A 23941-nucleotide genomic window follows, 5' to 3' on the forward strand; every position below is an offset into this window, starting at 1 on the left:
TTATTCTTTGTAAAAAGTGCAAGAAAAGACTGGATAGCTTTTCAGAAAAAAAGCTGCAATTTTCTACTTGTTCCTTGTGAAGGAAAATTGAGTAAGTGTCAATTTTTATCTTTCCTGCTTTTTGAAGAACTGCAGAACAATAAATTCTTTTAACTGAAAGAATCATGCTAAGGAATATCTCCTCCAAACTGGCTGTTAGGCAGTTGAGTTAAATAACCAGTCTAACTCAGTTTTAAAACTGTCTTGCAAAAATACCTTTGCTATCAATTACTTAGTTTTTATTTTCTTTTTGTCACTGTATCATAATCCTTCTTATTTTCCTGTAGCTACAGCATTCCAGAAAAGTTTACACAAAATTAAAGATAGCACAACTTTTAAAAGGCTACACATAACACAAATACATCCAGTGTTCTTTCTTTTATAGGAGTAAAGAAATATAGCAGAAACCCTCGCCCCATTTCTTCCTGTTACTGATCACATTTAACATGCTCCTTATGCTGAATATTTTACTTCTCTCTCTCTCTCCCCTCTGTAAAAGAAACTTCACTCAAGCAGGTAACATTTCTTTGAAAAGCACAAACCAAGGTAAATCTGCAATTTCAAAATAGCTCAAAATATTTTAGCATTTTATCACTGTGCTAAAGCAGAGGAGGAGCCTGACTGAAGTGAAAGGGGCTGGCATTTCAGCCCAATTGTTTATATTTCACAGAAACAGAACCCAGCAATGGTAACTATTAGTCCTGAATTTTCATCACTACACAGAAGCATAGCTAGTGATAGGACAAGTCTCACAGGGCTCCTGCCCAGCCATCCTAAGTGTTTTGCTGTTGCAAATTGCTGTAACTAGCGAAGAAGTGTCTGGCCTTGTGATGTGACTAAAACCAAAGGGCCATGAGCACTCTCTCGTGCAGCCTTGTTCAACTAACTCACTTGTTCGTGTCAAATTCCCCATCTCTAACACTGGACAAGCATATTCCTTCAGGTGGCTGCTGTTAGGACCCAGCACATTAAAATAACATTTATGAGACTGACAACATAAACAGAGGTTTTGTTAGGATTTTAGAATGATATACAAAAATGTTCTAGATAGTACCATTTTATTCATTTTATTTTTTAAACTGGCTTTTTTTTTTCCCCCAAAAAAATGCTTTGAGATTATGGAGATGTCTGAACAACCATTTTGACCCTCAACAACCTGTGATGTGTTTTTCTTTAACAAAAGATAGGAAAGTCTGAAATGCTAGTTTCCAAATAGAACAAACTCAGTGAGAATTTTAGGCCAAAAAAAATTTCTCAACCTCAGACATAAATCCATCTTTTGATAACTGCAAAAGCAATTAAAAAATCACTGATGACAATAAAACTTCAGGGAAAAAGCAGTATCTGTTTAGTAGATGCTAGAAAGCTACAAGCCTATTCAGCTTTTCTAAACAATAAGAAATTACTGAAAAGCTAGAAAACCTCCAATAAACATCCTTAATTATAGATGATTGAATAAATCAAATTTTTAATCCTCTTATTAAAAAAACACTTTTAATACATTTAATTACTAACGTTGAATTTTAATTTTTTAAAATATTAATTTCTAAATAATTAGAAATAAGCTAAAAATGAAAATTATAAAACACATTAGGAGCCAAATCCTGGTGTGATTAATGTGGTTGTATCATTAACACCAGAATTTAAGTCTAAATATATAGTGCTCAGCAACTGATTAAGTTATTGCAAAAATAGAATTTAGTGCAACAGAGAAATGATCCAATTGAAAAGACTTTCTTCAGTTATTATACATCCAGTGGCAGGATCAAACATATCTTCTAAACTTGCCATTGATTGCAAAGTAATATCAAATGGGATCTGAAAAAAACAGGGAAAAAAGTACCAAATAAATAACTTTATTAAGCTTATAGGTAACAAAAAGTACATATATACAAATAGCTCCCTGTTAAAGACAGATTTCTGACCTACAACAAGTAAGTTAGACATACTCATTGCCTCAATATAAATTTGTGGTTAATGACATCTCTTGCAGAAAGCTAGTAAAACAGAATTAAGGGGAGAAAATTTCTTTGAACAGTCTTGCTCATAGCTTATCCCGATCATCTGTATGTTACATGAAAATGTCAGACACGAGCAGCAAGAACATAATTTGGAAGGCTTTTCCTAAGATGAGAAGTTGAAAGAATTGAGCTAACTGTAAAAGGTGAAACAGCGGGCAATGATAAACTGGTTTGTATGTCCACTGGACATGGAGAAGAACTACTTAGCTGATTTAGATATTAAGAAAAACTAACTAAAGGAAGAGAAGCTTGAAACAGGCTATCTAGGGAGGTTGGTTTTTAATGCAGTTGTTTTATTTATAAATTTACCTTTAAGATTGGAATTCCCAAGCACTATACTTGATTATCTCACTCAAGAACATAGCTGTTCATTAAATAGCATTAATAGCTATTTAATGATAGCCAGCTGATCAATTTTTATTCTTAAAACATGAACAGTCAAATAATTTTAAATTAATAATTCAATAAAAATGCACCTTTTCTACTTAGAAATATAATTCAGTGCTAAATCAAGAGCACCATAAGACACATGAACAGAAAAAAAGAGAATCAAAGAAGAGAAGCTGGAAACATGATAGGAGTTAAAGTGTGACAGCTCAGAGAATGAGAAAACAAATACCACAAATTAGAACTGACTATGTCCAATTAATTCACAAGAAGATGAGCAACTAAAAAGTGTGTGATGGGGAAAAATGATGTAAAACTACATATAAGCAGTCTATCTGCTGTCTTCTCCTGGAATGTACTACCCTCCAGTATACATAGTCCCACTCTAAGCTTTTCACCTCTAGCCAAGAAGACTGGGTAATGCACACATACAACTTATTTGAAAGTTTGGAAATACTGCTTAGAAATATGCTATACATAATGAAGTTCTGAACACTCTACAAGTTCTGTTGGTTTCAGCATCTTGAAGGATTAGGTTTCACTTGCTCAGCCAAATCTGCCATATCTAACAGAATCTTAGTTTGAAGTCTCTCTCTGCAACTTTGTGATGAAAAGCTCGTTGTTCCAGCTGTTGAAACATTTTAGCTTGTTGTGGCATTTAGCCTGAATAAAACAGCAGATAACATCATATTCTTACTGGAAGGACACCACTAAATCTGCTCCCTCACTTTCATCATAGACCCACAAATAGAAGCAGGCAAAGTGTAAAGTGATTAATGAGAATTTAGCACAGGTCCAGGAGGTCCACATGATCATGTGAAAATTCGGCTCTACCTAAGTATCTGTCAAATCTCTCTACCATGTAAGATATTTCAGTGGGACTGTGAAAAGTATAGCTTTGCAGGATTAATGTGTATACATTTTGATGCATTGATAAAACCAGATTGAGTGATATGAAGGTCTGGGAGTCATTTGAGAGAGATCATCATGATGGACAACACGGGGTGGCAAGAGTGGTGCAATATGGTGCAATCCTGTTTGACAAACCTGATCTCCTTCTACGACAGGGCGACCTGCATATTGGATGAGGGAAAGGCTGTGGACATTGTCTACCTTGACTTTAGCAAGGCCTTTGCCACTGTTTCCCACAGCATTCTCCTGGTGAAACTGGCTGCTCATGTTAAAAAACTGTCTGGATGGCCGGGCCCAAAGAGTTGTGGTGAACGGAGTTAAATCCAGCTGGTGGCTGGTCAGGAGTGGTGTCCCCCAGGGCTCGGTTTTGGGGCCACTCCTGTTTAACATCTTTATTGATGATCTAGACGAGGGGATCGAGTGCACCCTCAGTCAGTTTGCAGATGACCCCAAGTTGGGTGGGAGTGTTGATCTGCTCGAGGGTAGGGAGGCTCTGCAGAGAGACCTGGACAGGCTGGAGCCATGGGCTGAGGCCAACTGGAGGAGTTTCCATAAGGCCAAATGCCGGGGGCTGCCCTTGGGCCACAACAACCCCCAGCAGCGCTACAGGCTTGGGGAGGAGTGGCTGGAGAGCTGCCAGTCAGAGAGGGACCTGGGGGGGTTGATTGACAGCCGGCTGAACAGGAGCCAGCAGTGTGCCCAGGTGGCCAAGAAGGCCAATGGCATCCTGGCTTGTGTCAGCAATAGCGTGGCCAGCAGGGACAGGGAAGGGATCTTACCCCTGTACTCGGCACTGGTGAGGCCGCACCTCGATTCCTGTGTTCAGTTTTGGGCTCCTCACTACAAAAAGGACATTGAATGACTCAAGCATGTCCAGAGAAGGGCAACGAAGCTGGTGCAGGGTCTGGAGCACAGGTCGTACGGGGAGCGGCTGAGGGAACTGGGGGTGTTTAGTCTGGAGAAGAGGAGGCTGAGGGGAGACCTCATCACCCTCTACAGCTACCTGAAAGGAGGGTGCAGAGAGCTGGGGATGAGTCTCTGTAACCAAGTAACAAGCAATAGGACAAGAGATAATGGCCTCAAGTTGCACCAGGGAAGGTTTAGACTGGGTATCAGGAAGCATTTCTTTCCAGAACGGGTTGTTGGGCGTTGGAATGGGCTGCCCAGGGAGGTGGTGGAGTCCCCATCCCTGGAGGTGTCTAAGAGTCGGGTTGACTTAGTGCTGAGGGATCTGGTGTAGTTGAGAATGGTCAGTGTTAGGTTAATGGTTGTACTAAATCATCTTCAAGGTCTTTTCCAACCTAGATGATTCTGTGATTCTGTGATGTATAAAAGGGAAGTATGTACTCTTAGGTACCAGACTGCAGGATGCACAGGACACCATTACAGATTCTCTATTCTGTAATGGACCACCAGCCAAACTGTTCCCAGCTAAAACAGGATTCTCTCTGGTAAGAAGAGCTACCTGACTGGAAGAGTACAGTGGATGCCTTATCCATTATCATTCCATTGTGAACAATTTACAGGCAAGTTATTTGAGGATTAGTAGTGGGAGTGATATGTTACGGTGGATTCCAAAAACTTCCTTGGCGTTCCTTGAGCTCTGGCAGCTGTGATCCTTTCCTGATCCCCCTTGGGTGGCTGAGAGCAGTGAACAGTATTGCTGCCCACTATGAGCCAGTTCCCATAGTCTCCTACTGACTACAACTGGGCAACAAGATGAATACAACAGTGTGGACAAAAAAAATTGTATGGTATCTTTCAGAATATGGCATGGGCAAGACAAAGAAAGCTAAAGAAAGTAGAAGGAAAGCCTGAATAACTGTAAAAACACAGGGATGGAAGGAAATTGTATTTGGTAATTGCATCATGGAACTTCACTGGAGTCTGTGTAAACAGTGATCAGAGACTGATCGATAACCTAGGTGAACCCATTGTGAGTGAGATGCATTTTTAATACATGTTTGTATGTAGAAAAGAAGTAATTCTAATGAGCAGTGAAGATATTCTCGGTTTGTAATCATGCATATTTGTATTTTATTTGTAAAGATGAAAAGATAAAACCCAAACAGAAAGCCCACCAATGTAAGAGAAAAAAATGGGAAGATACTTAGTGTTATAATCCATATTTCAGTTTAACTGAACAACTGTTCTATTTTAGAAAACAGATTTTTACTATTAATGAGAAAGGCATACCTCAGTTAATGACAAGCACAGGGCTGGAACAACAGACAGCAGTCCTTTGACTTCTGATAAACACCTTTTAGCCATTTCCTAATGGTATAAAACAAGAAGAAACTAATCCTGCACTATCAGTTTCCTCTGATAAGATAACAGATGGCTTAGCTTTACAGAATTTTTCAGAACAATCAAGTTTTAGGTTGTTCTAACTGAATTCACAGCAAGATAAACCTTAGCTGATGAATATAAATTTTTTGCAACACAAATAGCTGTGTTTGCTGTACAAACACAAGTGCCCAAACCTTGCAGTTTCTACTGAGGCAAAATTGCCCTGGCATAGGTATTAAATCCAGTGAGCGACCATACTTTTGCTATGTATTTACTGAAGACATTATAAACAAACACTCTGACAAGATGATGTTTATACACGTATAATGCATGGCATGTTAATCTTACTAGTATTCTAAACATTGTTTTTCCAATTACTGACATATATTAATGAAAGTTTGAGCAAAACCCTTCAGGTAATCAGAAACACCCACTAAAGGACAGCTCTGTCTACCCTCCCGAAAACACTGTGATTGGCCAAAACATCATTTGTTCTCTAAACTGGTCAAAATACAGCCTCGTAATAATGGCACAGTGCACAACTGTCACCGTCTCATAGCATCCATCAGAGAAAATGACAGCCCCTGCATCATTAATCATCTCATATAATAGATATAAAGAGAATCCTGTCACATGATAAATGTCTCCCACTTTGAAAATAAACGTCTATTTTGCCTTGACATTTATCAAGCAGCAGTTACGTTGTGGCAACATTCTATTCCAATGACATTATCTCAAACAGACCACATGGAAAATTCTGAAATTACCTCTTTTGTGTGTGTATGTGGGGGATATTATTTGGTTGTGGACCATATTCAGCTTTGCTAATAAAAAGAAAAGAGGAAGGTGGCATAGAGAAAATGAAAATAAATTCACTGCCAGTTTTAGTCCTCTCTCAATAATGTTATTAGAAGGTTCTTGTTTAAGAAACCATCACTGCCCGTTTTGTATGGACAATGTGTAACTGATTTTTAGAAAGCACTTTTGGGTTGATCACCATGCTAATTTAACATTCTGCCAAGCATTTTCAGATGTAGATTACTATAAATTAGGCATCAGTTTTCTCATCTATGTACCTGAAGATGTAGTCTTTATTTTCAAGTGAAAGGTTGAAGATGCCTGATATTTTTGTAAAGTGACAAGCAATATATAAGGAAAAGAAGTCGTCAAATGAAAGGTGAAAATATTTCAACATTTCTTGAAAGGGGTGACGGAAATTTAATCTTTTATGTCTGCCTTCCAAGTTACATGAAATTTATTTCCCCAAAATAAACATCTTTCAAAAATCAGACATCTTAAATAAATCAGACATATTTAAGAGCATAACTATTCTAACTTACTTCTGTTTTCTCATCAAGATGCACTTTTGCAACATTCATTTTGGGTTTTTTTGAAGGAATTATTTTCAAAGTTTCACTTTGTTCAAGAAAACATGTAGGTTCTGAAGCCGAAGACAAGCTTTTAGAACTCTGCATCAACATTTCAACTTGCTGCTTCAGATTAGATAATTCCTTCCGTAAAGAAATAATTCTGAAAGAAGACAAGATTTTTCATTATTGCTATTACAAAACAACAATATTTGTTTCCATGTTATGATTAAACTGACCTAGCTTTTATTACATATTGATTAGGTTCTACATTTTTTCATACAATACGGATCTCATAATTTTACAAAAAGGAGTTTTCCATTGAAGAAAGTGGAAATATGGAGTGCATTAGCTTTTTGCATTAAAAATGGTATGAAGTAGTATTTTAAGTATGCCTCTCTAAGAGAAGATTTTCTAATCTGACCAACACAAGGGTGGCAGGGGCTGCAACTCTTCTTGGCGTGTTATTCCTTCCCCTCCACCTGCTCAGCAGTTCCAAAAATTCTTAGGCTAAATGAATGATAAGGAAGAAGTAATGAAAAACGCTGTAGGATGTAAAGATGTAAAATGAAGGGCTGAGTCTGGTGCTACAACTGAGAAAAATTCTTGCGTGCTTAGAGTTGTAAGATGGGATGGAGAAAGTAGCTGATCCGGTGAGAGAATGGGAATAACTGCTGGGACTGCTTCTTAGATTTGCTAGTGTTTTCTTACGTTGCTATGCCAGTGTAATATAACTAGCATTATTTGAGTGTTACTCAGTTCTTTAAGAATTAAAACTAAAATGCTAATGTACTGAAAAGGCAGATGTTAGCATGCTTTTAATGCTGTGTATATCACCTTACGGTTTTTATAGGAAAAAATCTCTGAAAAGCAAAAATGAATGCTTTTAAAGATTTACAGCTCTTTGATAGTTTGTACTTTATTTTCTCTCATCCTAAATGGTTGACTGATCTTTAATATAGCATGAAATAACAGGATAAAGTCAGTGCTTACTTACCTAGCCAATGGAATCCACAAGTGGCCTGAAAACATAGACATTGAACTGAAAATCTTGATGTTGCTAATCTTGACAGGCTTTGTATTATAAGCATAAAGCAGCAAAACCTGTGAAAGAGATGGAATGGTTAAGCATAATGCAGTATGGTATAGTAGACCTGAGGTATTTCAATGATACTTTATTATAATAACTGTCAAATACAGTGCACTGATGAAGACTTAGATAACTGACTTTCAAAAAAGGAGGGAATGTGGCCTCATATGAATTTGCACTATACTCAGTTTTTATAGGTTTCAAAGAAATTTTATTATGGATACAATTCATATGGGTTTGAAAATTAATTATACCCTACAGAGTCATCATCAAAATCCCAGTGTTGCCCTGATCCTTGTCAATCAATCAATCCCACTCATGATTTTGTCCAAAGTTCCAACTTCAGGTAGGCTGAACAGACAGCTTTTACTGAATTTCCAAAGGCCCTATGTAATGAGTTAAATTTGGTATAAGTTCTTGTGCATGGCTGTCATCATACTAGGTTTAAATCCGTGAAGTGCATAAAACTTACCAATCTAATAAAGCTATATCAATATAAGAGCACAAGAAAATTAAATAGAACATTCTCATCTTTCACTGAAATAATTTACTATTATGATTTAAAATATGCTTCCTAGTGGTAGCTGAATACTTTGACTATATGGAGAATGTCAAGAATATGGCATTCACATATTCGTTGTTTTCCTGAGCTGTCTCTGGATCTCTAGCGACCTGTAAGTCATGCTAAAAGTAACCTGCGAGACCATATTGAATATTACATTATTTGCACTGGCTTCACAGGGCTTCTATCAGCTTATTAATAGAGATGAAAAGGATCTAATAGAAATTTTGACACTGATCTGCTATGCCAAAAAGTTTGGAGATCATGGATTTGTATTGCAGTAACAGAAATTTTACCTACATGCTATTCCCTTGTTTAAAAATAAAACAAATTCCAAGTCCTAGTCTCTTGCTTTCCTGCAACCCTCCCATCTCTCTCACCTTTCCTGTTTAGTCTGATTTCTTAGGGAAATGAGGTTCACCATTTTCCCTGTATATATTTATTTTTGCTTTTCCAACAGCCTCCCACCAAAGAGTATTGTTTGAGTGTATTCATCAGCTCTAACCAAACTTAACATAGTGGAGGTCTTAAGACATCATGGACCTCCACAAGCATGAACATAACATGACCTGGAAGATCTATATCAAAAGTATTTCTTTGGCCTGCCACCAAAAAACTGTCAGGGCATTTGTTTGTCCTGCATAGCAGATTTGCAGCACAATAAATATATAGCTCCCTGCTGTCCAGCCGGCCAATCAGCATATATATAATTCAGTTAAAAAGCTAATCGGTCATAACAAAAATATTAATTGGAAATGAGACTTATTTTGTTCTAATACCTAAGGAACTGCTTTGGTGTAGTTATACCTTAGTCTCTGTATTGTTTGATGGCTTTTCCAGAGAAGGAATGTACCACTGAATGTTAATTTCCTTATTTGAAGCATTTGCTGCCCTACTTTCCATCTGACTGCCTGTTTCTGTGATGACAGAAACTGGAGAAGCTATTCTCACATGTGACATCTTTGATGTAATTCCAGTAATTTCAAGAGACACCTGAAATACAGAAGAAAATTTTAAATTGTATTTTTTCTAGTGGAACATGCAAAATATGTTATATTCTATTGTCTACTAGAATCAGTATGACACTCTTGCACAAACATATGTTTATTTGATAAATAGGTCATTTTAAAAGGTGTCCAATTTACCAAGTTAAGGACTTGCAAAGTTCACATGATGAAACATTTCTAAAGGTAATTCAAAGGACCTCTGGGCTGACTTAGAGACACAGTAACAATGATTGTTACCTTTGACTTATCATCCTTATGACATTATGTTTTTTGCTAAAAGATATTATTTGACATGCTGACCATGCAAACATAGTGCTGAAAAAGTAATTTGTTGGCTATATATATTGATAATTAAAATAGTAATCTGAATGTTAGACTAATGCTTTATTTATGTTTACCTATTTGTTTTCTCATTAGCTGTGCAACTAACAAAGAGTGACACCCACTGAAAATTCAGTCACTTAATTTGTGAGGATTTGTCATATGTTATATTTGCTAAAATATATATGGAACATTAGCAGGCTATTCATCAAGTAGTTACTGATTGGCTGTCCTTTACCAGGGAAGTAATGGAGGAATACTGTCAACCAACATTCATTCACAAATACAAACTTTTTTAAAAATTGTAAAATATTTGATTTAAAGGCCTAACAGCGCCATACCATTTCTACTTTTTAAAGTGCTATGCAGATCTGTAAAGAACAGAGGAGGCCAAACAGTGAGATTTTGGGGGAATGCTGAAGCTGTTTGGAAAGGTTGTGAGTGTCTCCATCATTGATTCCAGAATGTGGATACTGAAAACAGCTGCCTGGGGAGTTCTTTTTTAATTTTGAATGTTCATTTCTGAAAAAACCTGGAGAAATTTACCCACTTTATTTTCAGAAAATACAACTCATGACCAATATAGGGCAGGAAATCCAGGTGAACAGAAGATGGATTTTTCACAGTGACAATGTTACTTCATAAAGCCAGTTCCCGTCCCACATCAAAATGTAGTAGAAGTGAAGATAAAAATGCAGCCATGCATGTGGAAGTCATGCATTCGAGCATATAGATATGCCTTTAGTATGGCATGGGACAGTTAACTGGGGATGATCCATGCCATGTAGACTCTAGACACTGAAGCAGTGATAACATAATTATCATTATGATAATGTGATAACATAATTATAATTAACATAACCCATGGTATGCCATGAGGTGTGCATGGATCACCCACCAACTACAGGGATCTTCTACATTTGGGATCTTTAGTTTGGCAATGAATCACTGTAGTGCTAGGGCCTGAATATAGGCCCTGAAACAAAGTTGACCTCTAGATGAACCTCACAACCAAACGTTATCCATTATTACAATCTGTTAATTAGTAAAATCTATATTACCATTAGCATTTATTATTAGTATCTGATCATTAATAAAATATGTATGCTCACTAGTGAAAGATGTAGCTTAGACAAAATATAATCAGTAGTGAGGATGAGATGTTGTGAGAATGTATCCAACTTTCTTTGTTTAGCAGTGTTAAAGAACCCAAGTGTTTGGCCTTGTTAGAAACTCCCTTGGTTCTTCCCCCTGACCCCTGGCCAGACTTTGGATGGAATCCAACAGGAGGATGAAACCAGATGTTTCTGCTCAAAGAAAAGTGCAAGTCATTGTGACTTGCTGATTTTTGGTATATAAGGCTGGACGCTCTTGCCACAAATCTGGATGCCTCGCCTATGGATGGACGCATCACATAGGACTTCCCACTTGCAGGGAAAGGTACTCCAAATCCTCGCTGCAACCAGGGCTCCCCAGCAACTGTGGATCTGCATGTTGGTAACGTATGCAAGTGGTGATGTATCTTTCTTAATCACTCTTGTCCCCATCATCTAGTACTGATTAGGTGCATTGCCTTGTTTATTCTTTGTTGGGATTCTAGAGGACTTTCTGCGAGAGAACGGCCATGTGAGCAATCCTGCGTGAGAAGACTGATAAGAGCCTCATCCGAGCAAGAATGCGAAAAGGATGTGACCCTGAATGAGGGGGGAGAAACTCGACGAGACAAACAACCCCTGGAAGGGCTTGGGACGGAAGAGGAAGTTCCACAAGGCAGGAAGCCTGGCAAGGCTGATGTGGCACCTTTTATCCAATCATAAGAAGGTTTAAAGCACGGGCTAAGTTAACTGTCCAATCTTGAGGACTTGTACTGCATGTCACTCACGTGTGCGGGAGAACATTATAAAAGGGCTTTCTTAGTTGTAATAAACGGGCATTGCTTGATCACATTGGTCGTGTGCGGGTTCAGCTCTCCCGCAATTCTTATTTTCTATAATTAACTGTATGTAGTAATAATTAAGCATACTATTTTGTATTTTTCTTATGGCTTATTTTCTGTTTTACTTAGTTATATCCTTTAATTATTAACAGCAAAATAAGACCACTCTTTTCACTCTGGTGTCTGAGTTTAGTTGGCATCCTTGATCAGCAAAACAATCATCCACTATCCTGCTAGCATGGAGTGTGAACAAAATTATGAGAAAATGTTTATGCAAAGATGGAAACAACCTAATTTATGCTGTGCCCCAGAACTAGAGCTCTTAAAAGTCAATTTTATGATATATATTCCTCTCTAAAATGTGTGATATGTTTTCTTTTTCACTGAACTATACCTTTTGTTATTTACATCATATTGAATCTTGTTGAGGAAGGGTATTACAACTACTCTTGTCAAACTTTGTACTTTGTTGAATTACAGACATAAATATTTATTTATTCAACTTTCTCAAAATCCTGAAAACAACAAACTCTTAGTTCAGTGTTTCCAGTCCTAAATACTATCATGGAGTGGAATAAAAATCAAGTGTGCAAAATGTAACAGGACACACAATTTTAACTGTAGCCTTCTTAATGTAATTTCAATTCTTTGTTCAGCAAAGCCGAAAAAACCTTCAAGAGTCAAAACGGAATTACAAAGACACATATAAGCGAAACAATCTTGTACATAAAAATAATTCTTTCAAAAATTATCTATATGTACTCTTTAAAAATCCCAATATCAAATTAAAGTAACATTTTAAAAATAACTTATCCAGCGTTCTGAATACTTAAAGCTTCTAAAAATGTTGTGATAAAAATCAATGAAGCTTAGAATGAAAAAAAGTACAAGCTTTACGCTTGTTAGCTGTCTACAACAAGTGAAGCTAACACATGATTATGCAGCTTGCACCTGTCACGAACATGACAGTGAGCTCTGAAGCTTATTATTCTAGGACAGTGTAATACTAATTATGTCAAAAAAAGAGCAGACAGAGTAAAATAATTTTTGATATATGATGGCTGTTATAAATGTCACATACCATATATTTACAATTTATTCAGTGGCACAGTCAGCTCTTTGTTGGGAAATGTATAATAATATGCTGTCCAACACTGCAGAAAGTTCACCAACTCTAGAAAAGCTACTTTCACAAAAGTATTTTAATTAGTTTTTATAAGATAACAAGTTCTCACTCCTCAAGGCTACCCTGTCTCAATCTAATACTGAACATAATAGGTAAAAAATAAACCAGAGAGAGTAACTTGTCATGTTAATTTTTTAGTATTAGAATAATTACTAATGTGAGAAGTGGGATGGAGAAACATTGAAGACAATTATTTTTACATTGAATCTTCAAAGGCTTTTACTATTTAATATTCAATACTAATGCTGTGGTCAGCACAGACTCCACAATTCCAGCTCAAGATTTCTCTGAGTAATATAGTCTGAGCTGTGTACATTTGAAAGCTGTTTGCAAGCCAGAGATCTGGAAAGATTGATTTTTTTAGCCAGCTGATAATCAGTGAAAAAAAATTGGCTCACAAGGCCTTCAACAAATTTTGAGAAAATATAATTATTTTTTTCTTAAAATCATGTTTTTATTATAGATCAAATTGACAATAGAGAGGCTTGTCCACACAAATTACAAAGCAAACATCAGGACTTTTTTGGTATGAAACATGGAGATCTACAAGACTAAAAGCATCGGTCCTACCAAATAACAGAGCCAAATTAATTAACTCATAATAAAATCTTAAATATCAATCTGCTTAATCTTCTAGGATCTAAATACACTGGGCATGGGATAGAAATCATTTTTGCAGGAATGAATAATACAAGGATATTTGCATTTGTTGACTATGTCTTTCAGTGCTTGCACATGATATTGGGTTTGCACTGATCCTCTGCATAATGAATTTCATTCTTCTATAGTGCTCTCAGAAATATCACCATTGGAACTAGTAAGAATCTGAGTGAAATGCAAGTATAATACATGTTTTTGAAATATCAGAAAGAAAATATATACCTTTGAAGAACCAGCTGCCCTACCAAGTGGCAATTCTACGTCATGTAGCTCTTCTGGGACATTCTCAGGACAACACACTGAATATTCAAACAAATGTTTTCTAAGAAAGGAATGCATTTCTGCTATGCGTAGAACAATCCCTGTGTCAAAAACTGAACTAAGGTGTCCATCACTTGAAGAAAATGGTCCAGGTCCTGAGTTAGTGGCAGCTTTGAAAAGAGATTTTTATTACATCATCATTTACCATTAAAAAGTAAAGTTTCTACAGCTACTCAATATTCATAAATTTTGAAAAGATAGTAAAACGTGTTAATTGATTCAATATCAAATAAATGCATTTCCAACAATTATACTGATTGTCCTTAAATATTACTAGGTTATGCTATTTGTATTGCAATTTTTCACTGGAGACTTGATAATGAAACAAGCTCTGTCCAGACATTATAAAGTAGCATAAAATGAGAGGTGCAGTTTTGAGGTTTAGGTACTAAAATTTAAATGTGTAAGCATCAGTATGTTTAATAGATGTCTAAGCACCCACTAGAATAAACACATATTTATTCAATACAGTCAAAAGAGCTCTTAAAACCCTAATTTAGACAGCTAGTGGCTGATCACCTGAGTTGCTCCCTAGGCTCCGTCACTGGTAAATACAGCTGAGATATACATGCACAATTTGACACCCACTTGTAGATATCTTACTGTCCTTATAGTTCTGTGGTGAGGTAGAATACTTCCCTTTCATTTGGTGCTTGTGAAAAACCCAACCCTCTCTGACATCATTATTTTTGGAGTTGCTAGGTTTCTCTCTAGGCAGCACCTGTACAATCTAGTTCTGTTCTCACCTATCTGGTCATCACTTGTATATCCAGGAGCTGGCCATCAGATGTAGATGCATAGTATTAGAGCCTTGAAATTAATGGATTATTACTTTGTTTGAAAGGTCCTATCTATGAATATCTTTTGTTTTCAGTGAAATAAACCAAGTATGTATATAACATCTGGGGTTCCAGTCAAAACACAATAATACTCAGCCCTTCCATTTACATTACGCTCAGTTCTCAGAAACAGGTCTCCAAACTGAACAGATTTGTTTCTGTTGTGACTTAAGTCTGATATATTTAGAATTGAAAATAAATATAGATTATGCATTTTTTAAAAAGGCCTCAGATACAGTAATAGCAATTAAGTTTTGAGGGATGCTTTTCCTGGTGTCATGAAGGCTTATTAATAATTATGAAAAAAAGAATGATATCTTCACTTACAATACTTGCAAACTGACACAAACCTTGATTTCAGTTAAGATTTTTTAGCATTTATACAATTTAAAGGAACTCAAAGCAATACTATCTCAGATGATGGCGTTCGAATCTGACACTATTGGCCCCCAAGAACAGTATCTCACCTATGGCAGGTTTCTAGAAAGAAGAAAAGATTCATACCAAATAGAAGGTTTGTGCTGTAAAGTCTTTTTAAATAACTGTGGTAGCGAATTAAGTGAACCCATGTTATTGTCTCTTTCTTCTGGCTGGCCTTGATGGCAAGACTTTCTGTTCCTTCACTCTGCTTGTCTTGTATAATTTGTTTGTTTTCAGTAGAAGATACTTCGGGGCTTTCAAAGACAACATTGTATCCATCTGCAAATCCGATAGCAGTTCAACAATACACATTAAGTGAATTATTTCTGTTCAAAAGATATTTCTGCATTGTGTTGGAGTTGACTAATGTGTAACTAAAATGTAACTTGTAAACCTGGTTATGTTTTTCCTAAGAGGAAAATCCTTTCTCTTCTGCTTTAATATTAGTTGAGCTACTAAAGAAAATATTTCTCAGACCATGGCCAGGAATCTGACCAGTCCTTGCAAGAAGCTAAAAGGGATAGAGAGCAAGGTGCTCACTCTCTCTCTGAATTTAAATATAAAACCATTATTTCTATACATTGTCCAATAGAAGATATTTACTGAATGGAAACAACACTAAGAGTCACCAGTCATAACTATAGCAGTTGAACTTCCCAGTTACATTGACCTGAACTCAGGAGAATTAGGTACTCTGAAATGTTTATTGTTAGCTTCAATCCAGTTCCTTTTTGATATTAAGCACATTATCAATGTGTTCTTGACTATGGACTAAAAAAATATTTTCTTTTGGTGCTGCCTAAACATTATACTTATGCAAAAATAGGGAAAAAATATCAGTACAGTTATCACTGTATCACTCCTTATGGTTTCTTTTACTGTATTAGTACATGGCTCTCTCAAAAGCCTACACAATTCTTCTGCTCTGCTTCTCTTTCCAAATTGAATAAACATTATGTTACAGTAATTCCAAATAGTAAACTTCCAGAAAATAATTGTGTGCTTCTACAAAATCTGAATGTCTCTATCATTACTGATATTTCACTGTCAATTGGAAAAACAGAATTTAGTTAAAATGGCTACATTGTTTATAGATGAAACTTAAACAATGTCTTTCACTAATGGTTTTACAGAAAATATTTAGCATGCTGTGCTGATCATTTCCATTTCAATTTACCTTTATATATTTTGGCCTACTATTGCTTTTCTGTATTTTGTATTCTTCTTTGTAATCCCTAACAGAACTATCAGGAGAAACACCTGCTGCATTTACTAAAAGAAAAAATGATCTGTAATTATAAGCAAATGGAGCTAGTACAAAACAATCAGATTGATGGAGAGTCTTAGCATACAACAGTTGTTTTCATAAGCCAATCAAAACACATATGTTTAAACACTGTACAGTAAGCAGACATTGCTCAGCTTTGCCAGCAACTATCAGGCAGTGCAATTCAATCTTTGTCAGTCACTTGGGATGATTGAAATTAAGCCACTGTACCAAAATTTTACCACAAAATTAATGGTTCCCAGTTTAAAAATAAATACAGATATTTTGCCTTAGTGTTTATATAACATCTGGCAACTATTCTCCCAGAATTCCTAGTTTCACTGATTTTTTTTTTTTTTAATGAAAACCTTTCATTTCATTGCTCCATTAGCTGTAAAAAAATGCAGAAATAGGAAATAAACCAGGCAAAGGCAAAGTTCTACCAAGCTAATGAAAGCATCTCTAAATGATGATCCATTGGACTGGAAAGACTGTGAAAATTTTTTATTGTATTGACTTTGAATTTTCAAATACAGTACTCAGGCAGATAACTTTGCAAGAGTTTGGGTTTGTTGATTTTGATGTCTGGGGTTTGTTGGGGTTTTTTTGGGGAGGGGGGGCAAGAAGAGACAAGCTATTCAACACCAACATGTCTTTGCAAAACCAAAGAAAAACTGAATATCTTCAAGGCAAAGCTAATATACCTAGAGGAAAAAAACTGTTCTAAATCAGTGTTTGAAAAAAAAAAAGCAGTGATGAGTGATAGGGTATCAAAGACCTGCTCTAGAAGTCCTGTGACAAAGGTCTATGTGTTGTTCTAAAACTATGGCAGTATGTGCACTCTGTCATTCTGAGCCACAGTACGCAAACAGTGCAATTTTTCTTAGCCTATTAAACAGATGCACAGGCTGATATTTATAAAGATTCATCAGGTCTACTCAATATTTTGTATTGCTATGCAGATCAAGGATTTTGCTTTTACTTTCCAATTTTGTCTTAAAATTTTTCATAAATTAAAATTAGATATTACATGTATTACTAGATTACATGGCATATATAGTTTTTAGTTATTTAATGTTTTAATATTACTAGGTATGAAGGAATACCAGATAAGAAATCTCTGTATGAAGCAAGAAGATCCATGGAAGCAAATTCTGGGATTTCCTGTTGCACTGCATCCTTCATGCTTTGTTCTTTAACATTCTTCATTCCAATTAATAGCTGAGAAGCAAGCACAGCTTCACTGACCTAAAAATAATATTTATTTTATTCAGAACCAGTTCACTACAGTATTTACACAGATTTTAAAATCTGAGAGTAGCAAGAGGATGACAAAAAATTAATTACTCAACATACTATATTTTTGAAATTCAGGAAAATACTCTATTTCTCTCTGACATATGGTACATACTATACTTAAATAAATCATTACTGCTGACAGCTTAATTACTACGTAAGTGATTTCAAATAAGATATGCTCGCCTGTATGCCACTGATGTCTACCCACATGTCAAATACATGTGCACACATATCAGGCAGTGTGCTGTTTTATTTGCACTGATTCAAAGCTGAGGTAAACAGAATCAGATCTGTCCAAGAGAGATTAAATGCACTACTCAGTGTCCATTTTAATTTCATCAAATAAGACCCATACCAGAAATTTCAGGAAACCTTATTTCTTGCCTTGTTTGCATTGTCTTGTCTGCTTGTGTAAGTAGCATAAGATGAAATTTTAAAATCCCAAAATATTACCTCTTCAGAATACTGCACCGACCTGAGTAGCTGCTCTTACTGCAATCCAGGCTTGTACTTTGTAGCCTTCTGATTTCAGAGCCTCCTTAGGAGAAGAGAGCTCTCCAGATGAGGTCTAAAATTATATACCAGTTCATAATTAGTATTCTAAATATATTATAGTAAAATATATTTTAAATATAGAAAATAGTCCTCCTACTTACAAAATTAATGTTTTATTTACAAGTTTTAAGAATCAGCATTGATTGCAAATCCATGGATTAATTGCTAAAATTGAAAAAAAATTATCCAGAGCATTCTAATTGGCTGCTCCTATAAAAGTTTTCTCAGAGCAGCTCATACTACGGTTACTACTGTATAGTTTTCTTCTCATTTTCCATTTTCTGAAATCTTTATTACCTCTTTTCTGTTACATATTACACTTTGAATCTATGGCATGTAGCCACTTTAATGTGGTTAAAGCCTTTTATACTTCTCATGCTGTCGCTCATATTTGTAATGAAAAATTGAAATCTGGCAAAGTATAAATATTAGCATTTAAAACCAGGTTTGAATGTTATGTTTTCTTTGCAAGGTACAAATTAGTATACAATCAGAAATGAAAACACTGTTGGTTCTGTTTCTTCCTATTTTATACAGAAAAATATATTAAATGTTATCATTCAATGCAATAAACATGAGAAATAACATCAAACAAGATAAAATTCTACTGCTGTACTGTATTTGTGTGATTTTTCTAGTAGGATTTTCAGTATCAGTATGATTTATAAGTCACTGTAAGTAAGTCTGGCACAATGTTCTAACAGAAATATATTTCCTGTTTTGAAGGGCCCCTACCCAAAAGATAGAAAACATACGTTTGATTTGGAAGGCACCATCTTATCTGTCTGTGACACATCCTCATTATTTGTGGCAAAATGCAAATATAATAGTGCTATTTCAAGGTATGATCTTCTCATTAACCTGTAAGAAACAACAAGCAGATCAATCAATGTTACTATCAAAGTAAGCATTTCAATGATACAATCTGACTCCTGCATAAGACTAGCCAGACAGGCTCACCAGATAAATCATTCATCCAGCCCTCATCATCTACTTAAAGTGTATCTTCTTTCACAAAGACATGTGATCCTGTTTTAAAGTCTTAGTGAGTCTAAAACATCCCTATGGTATGCTTAACAAATAACACATTGATTTAAGAGTATGTCACATATAGTTTGCATTATGTGCAACAAATATTCCATAAATAAATTGCAAACATTTAGTAAGAAAACTGTAATTCTGCAAGGGATGTGATCTTTCTGTACAGAATCTGTGTTGGTTCCTCTTCTTTCCTCAAGTTGAGGCATGTATCCATTGTCCTGGTTTCCCTGAAACATGAGTGGCTGAATTTGGGTATGGGTCTTCAGTCAAATTTCCAAGAATCTGCAAAAATACCCACAGTGACCAAAACAGTCTTTTATTTCTCCATTGGGCTCAGCTGATGAACCTTCTGAGTTCTGTACCAGAAAACATCTTCAGACAGCCTGCGCTCACCGGTTCCTGTTCTCCTCCTATACTTCCTTCTCCTTTCAGCTATTTTTACAGTAGTATTATAAACCAGGCAAAAACCACAGAATCATAGAATGGTTTGGGTTGGAAGGGACTTTTAAAGGTCACCTAGTCCAACTCCCTTGCAGTAAGCAGGGACATCTTCAACTAGACAAGGTTGCTCAGAACCCTGTCCAACCTGATCTTGAATGTTTCCAGGTATGGGGTATCTTTGGGCCCTCTTTTGGCAACCTGTTCCAGTGTTTCACCACCCTCATTGTAAAAAATTTCTTCCTTATATCTAGTCTGAATCTACCCTCTTCTGGTATAAAACCATTACTCCTTGTCCTACCACTACAAGCCTATTAAAAAGTCTGTCCCCATCTTTCTTATAAGCCCCCTTTAATTATTGAAAGGCTGCTATAAGGTCTCCCCAGAGCCTTCTCTTCTCCGGGCTGAACAATGACAACTCTGTCAGCCTTTCCTCATAGGAAAGGTATTTTGGCCCTGTGATTATTTTCCTGGCCCTCCTCTGGACCTGCTCCAACAGGTCCATGTTTTTCCTAAACTGAGGACTCCAGAGCTGAACAACGTACTCCAGGTGGGGGTCTCACCAGAGTGGAGTAGAGGGGCAGAATTACTTCTGTCAACCTGCTGAAAATCACTACACCTGGAGAACTTCTCCAACATTTCTATTCCCTATAGGTTTATAACAGTCTTTTTATGCAGGTTCCTCCTGATTTTGAAGATCTCTCCAGATCTCCTCTATGAATTAGCTTTCCTAAGCATAGCAACAAATTCCTGCTCATGTAGTTACTAGTCTGGACAGAGTCATAGTGCCCAGAGTTGGCGTTTATATAGTACAACAAATTCCAGCTTTGGTATGATTTGTGTAAAGCAAAATACAGAAGTCTAAGAGTGCTGTACAGTTCAAGATAGGGCAAACTAAGTGGGAACATGGCAAGTTCTACACTTAGTTGGTGACAATTTAGTTAACTTTCTAGTCTTGCTAACAAAGAAGGATTTGAGACATCAAGAAACAACTTAAATTAAACAATCCCATAGATATCAGAGGGTTCATAGAAAGGTTGTCGGGATGTTTAGTTCTCTAAAATAAGAAAGCCAAGGTCCATTGATGCTGCTGGACATTCTTTTAGAAAGACAGTAGCAAATGAAGTGTAGCAAATTAAACTTGCAAAACATCACTGCTGTCCATTGCTGTACTATCTTCCATGATGCTGACTGCTTGTAGAGGTTTATTACTCTGCTACTGCTCTGCGTTCAGAGTTCTGGTTTATTAACTTAAGTAACAGAATACCCAAACAAGCAAGGTAAATTTCTGCCTTTACACTGTCTACAACCAGACATGGCACATTATTCATTAAGACTGGTCAAGAAACTAAAAAAACCCTAAACTCCAATGTATCAGAGCTGCTTGACAGAATTTATTGGCTGGCTTGGCTCAGCTCTTCAGGCATCTTCTATGCTGATAACTAATGCCAAAGTCACTGTCCTGATATCTGTTACAAACACATTTCCTATGCTCCTTCTGCCTCTGTTCTTCAGACTATTTCTGGCTGCTAACCTTTTCAAACTGGATTTGTATTATCTGGAAGGGGGCAGACCACAGCTCATCTTCTGAAATATGAATAAACCCCCTGTTTAATTGATAGCTCTGTTCCTGGTGTTGACAGAAAGGGTACAAATTTGGAAATAGAACCAAAAGCTGTAACGTTGTGTACTCTAAAATATGCTTTTAAATGTTCTCAGCATTTGTTTTAAATAAGAGAATAAATATACAGTAGCTCTTCTCTACAGCAATAGAAGAAAACTCTCCAAAACATAAAAGGTGCTTCATAATAGAATTCCTACACCAAATCTCAGAAAACTATCATAAAAATACATTCATGTGTGATTAAAATTATTTTGAAAGTTATATAACTAGTTTCTTACTCAAATTTTTGATCATGTTGCTGGCTGAGTCTTATAGCTTCCAACAGGGTTTCAGCTGCTCGAGATGACTTGTTATTGCCTGCTTCAGTTACCTGGCGTTCTACCTTACCTAAGAAATAAATAGAGAAAGCAGATTTGCAAGATTGTTTTTATTTTTTGCCTGTAAGAACCAACCTGGTTTTCCCTCCAGGAAGTTGAACAACATAGTGCATCATCTATTCTCTTCCTGATAAGCAAAACCTTTTCCAGTTTGTTTAAAATGTAATGCGCAATGCTTGTATAGCACATCACAGAGTAGCTAAAATAATCAGACTTTAGAATCATGACTCCTAACGTGTAGTGATCCTAACGAGAAGACCACTGTACATGGTGGAGTTAATGCACAGGCATAGGCCTGTTCTGTGCTGTGCTATGCTGCACGTACAGTGCAGCCCTCAGGCCTGTGTTGTGCTGTGCACATCCCTCAGCTGCAGGATAAATGTAGCCAGCTAGCTGTAACAGACTAGCCTGTTGGCATACTCTTCTCTGTACCAGTAACTACACCACCTGCCCTTTCTGTAAAAGTGCAGCAAGCAGTTCTTCTGTGAATATGTTTTTTGTTTGACAGTAGAAATGATGAATAGAATTGTTTTAAGAAAATCCTCTAACGACTCAAAAGACCAAAATGAGGCAACCTTTCCACAGACAGGATCTGTGTGTTGTGCTGCACCCTGATTGGAAGCACATTCAATACTGCACAACTTGGGGTTCTCAGCATCTGAAGGAAGATAATATTATTTATATATCTCTTCTTTTTCTTTATAGTGTTAACTCCAATAAATGACATTTCAAGAGATACTTTGCAGAGTCTTAAGTGCCTTTCTGGCTGTGATCCTAACAAACGAACACCTCCTGGTGCAAAACAATGCCACTAAAACCCAAACACATGCAAACACTATGTAATTCATTAGCTTTGTTAAATGAATTAGAAATACTTTCTGAGCCTCTCATTTTCTTTAGTTCAGACTGATGCAAAGGAGCTAATTAGCCTTCTACAGTGTCCTTAAGCTCATAGGCTACACCCTTTGATCCCTGATAACATACAGGTGGGAGTTCTACGGCAGTTTTGAAATTATTTGTTGCATAATGCAGCCTGAACTATGCTGGTCTGATACTAAACACAGGAGAGACATCTGCAGCTAGACAGGGTGAGAAATACCCAAATCTGTTCTATTTTTACAGTAAAATGTCTCCATTTTAAGAGAGGCCACATGCTTAACATTGCCTAGGAAGACAATCACGGTGTACAAAAGAGGGTTTCATTACCTATCTGAAAAAGAAGTTCAGCTTCCATATCTAATTTTTTTGTGGCAGATGCTCTGCAAAGTTTCAATGCTGTTTCTAAATGCTTGAGAGCAGGTAGCCATTCCAGTGGATCTCTTCTTGCAGATGTACAGGCTACTTTTTCAGCTAATGTGTGTCCTAAGGGAAAAAAAAAAAAAAAAAAAAAAGACAGTTCTTAGTAAATAATTTAATATAAAACCAAATTACGCAAAAAAGAAGCAACTTCCTTAAAAAGTAATGCTGTTACGTATTTACTGTTACAATCCAATTCTCAAAAATCCAAGTGATTAATACAGAATTATAATGTTGTTTCACTACTTTATGATGACACTGAGGTCTACCTAGGCCATCCAAAAGAAGATCAGGCTACACAAATCAACCCTTTCACAAACTATTTGGTAAGACTAGCATAGTCTAGTTCATAACTTTATTAAATGTGGCAGTTACAGGCAAAACCTAAACCTCTCTGAACATATCCAAATTTCCAAATTCCTTTTCTACTAACCAGTTCTAAAGGCTTCTTTGATGTATTGCATACCTCTTATACTATACTCCCCAATATTAATCTGTATTCATAGGCTCTTCCTAAAAATGCAGATTCAGAGACTGGAACTGGTCAAACATAGCCATTGCTATGCATGAGTCTGGCAGTGCCTGTGCTGACAAGCAGTAAAGCACAGTAACAGTGGATTTCTAGAGCAAACCAGCTGGTGCTGAAGACCTGACAGCTACAGCAGATACATTTCAGAGTGTTTACTT

At 36.4% G+C, this 23941-nt stretch overlaps 1 protein-coding gene across 1 annotated transcript in view; it reads right to left on the bottom strand.

Moving 5' to 3' along the window:
- Nucleotides 1–1523: 1523 nt before the first annotated feature.
- The window catches only part of CFAP54 (cilia and flagella associated protein 54), a 121560-nt gene continuing 99142 nt past the window's right edge, over nucleotides 1524–23941 (bottom strand). Inside the window, exons 58-69 of the mRNA XM_074901471.1 lie at nucleotides 23165–23320; nucleotides 21860–21968; nucleotides 19234–19339; nucleotides 18399–18476; nucleotides 17731–17872; nucleotides 15442–15636; nucleotides 14000–14208; nucleotides 9475–9660; nucleotides 8013–8119; nucleotides 6989–7178; nucleotides 5556–5633; nucleotides 1524–1857 (exon numbers count right to left, since the gene is read on the bottom strand). Coding sequence (XP_074757572.1) covers nucleotides 1738–1857; nucleotides 5556–5633; nucleotides 6989–7178; nucleotides 8013–8119; nucleotides 9475–9660; nucleotides 14000–14208; nucleotides 15442–15636; nucleotides 17731–17872; nucleotides 18399–18476; nucleotides 19234–19339; nucleotides 21860–21968; nucleotides 23165–23320 — 1676 coding nt within the window. The 3' untranslated portion in view covers nucleotides 1524–1737. The remainder of the gene's footprint in view (nucleotides 1858–5555; nucleotides 5634–6988; nucleotides 7179–8012; nucleotides 8120–9474; nucleotides 9661–13999; nucleotides 14209–15441; nucleotides 15637–17730; nucleotides 17873–18398; nucleotides 18477–19233; nucleotides 19340–21859; nucleotides 21969–23164; nucleotides 23321–23941) is intronic.

The sequence above is a fragment of the Athene noctua genome, chromosome 3, assembly GCF_965140245.1.
Source record: "Athene noctua chromosome 3, bAthNoc1.hap1.1, whole genome shotgun sequence".
Taxonomy (NCBI): Eukaryota; Metazoa; Chordata; class Aves; order Strigiformes; family Strigidae; genus Athene; species Athene noctua.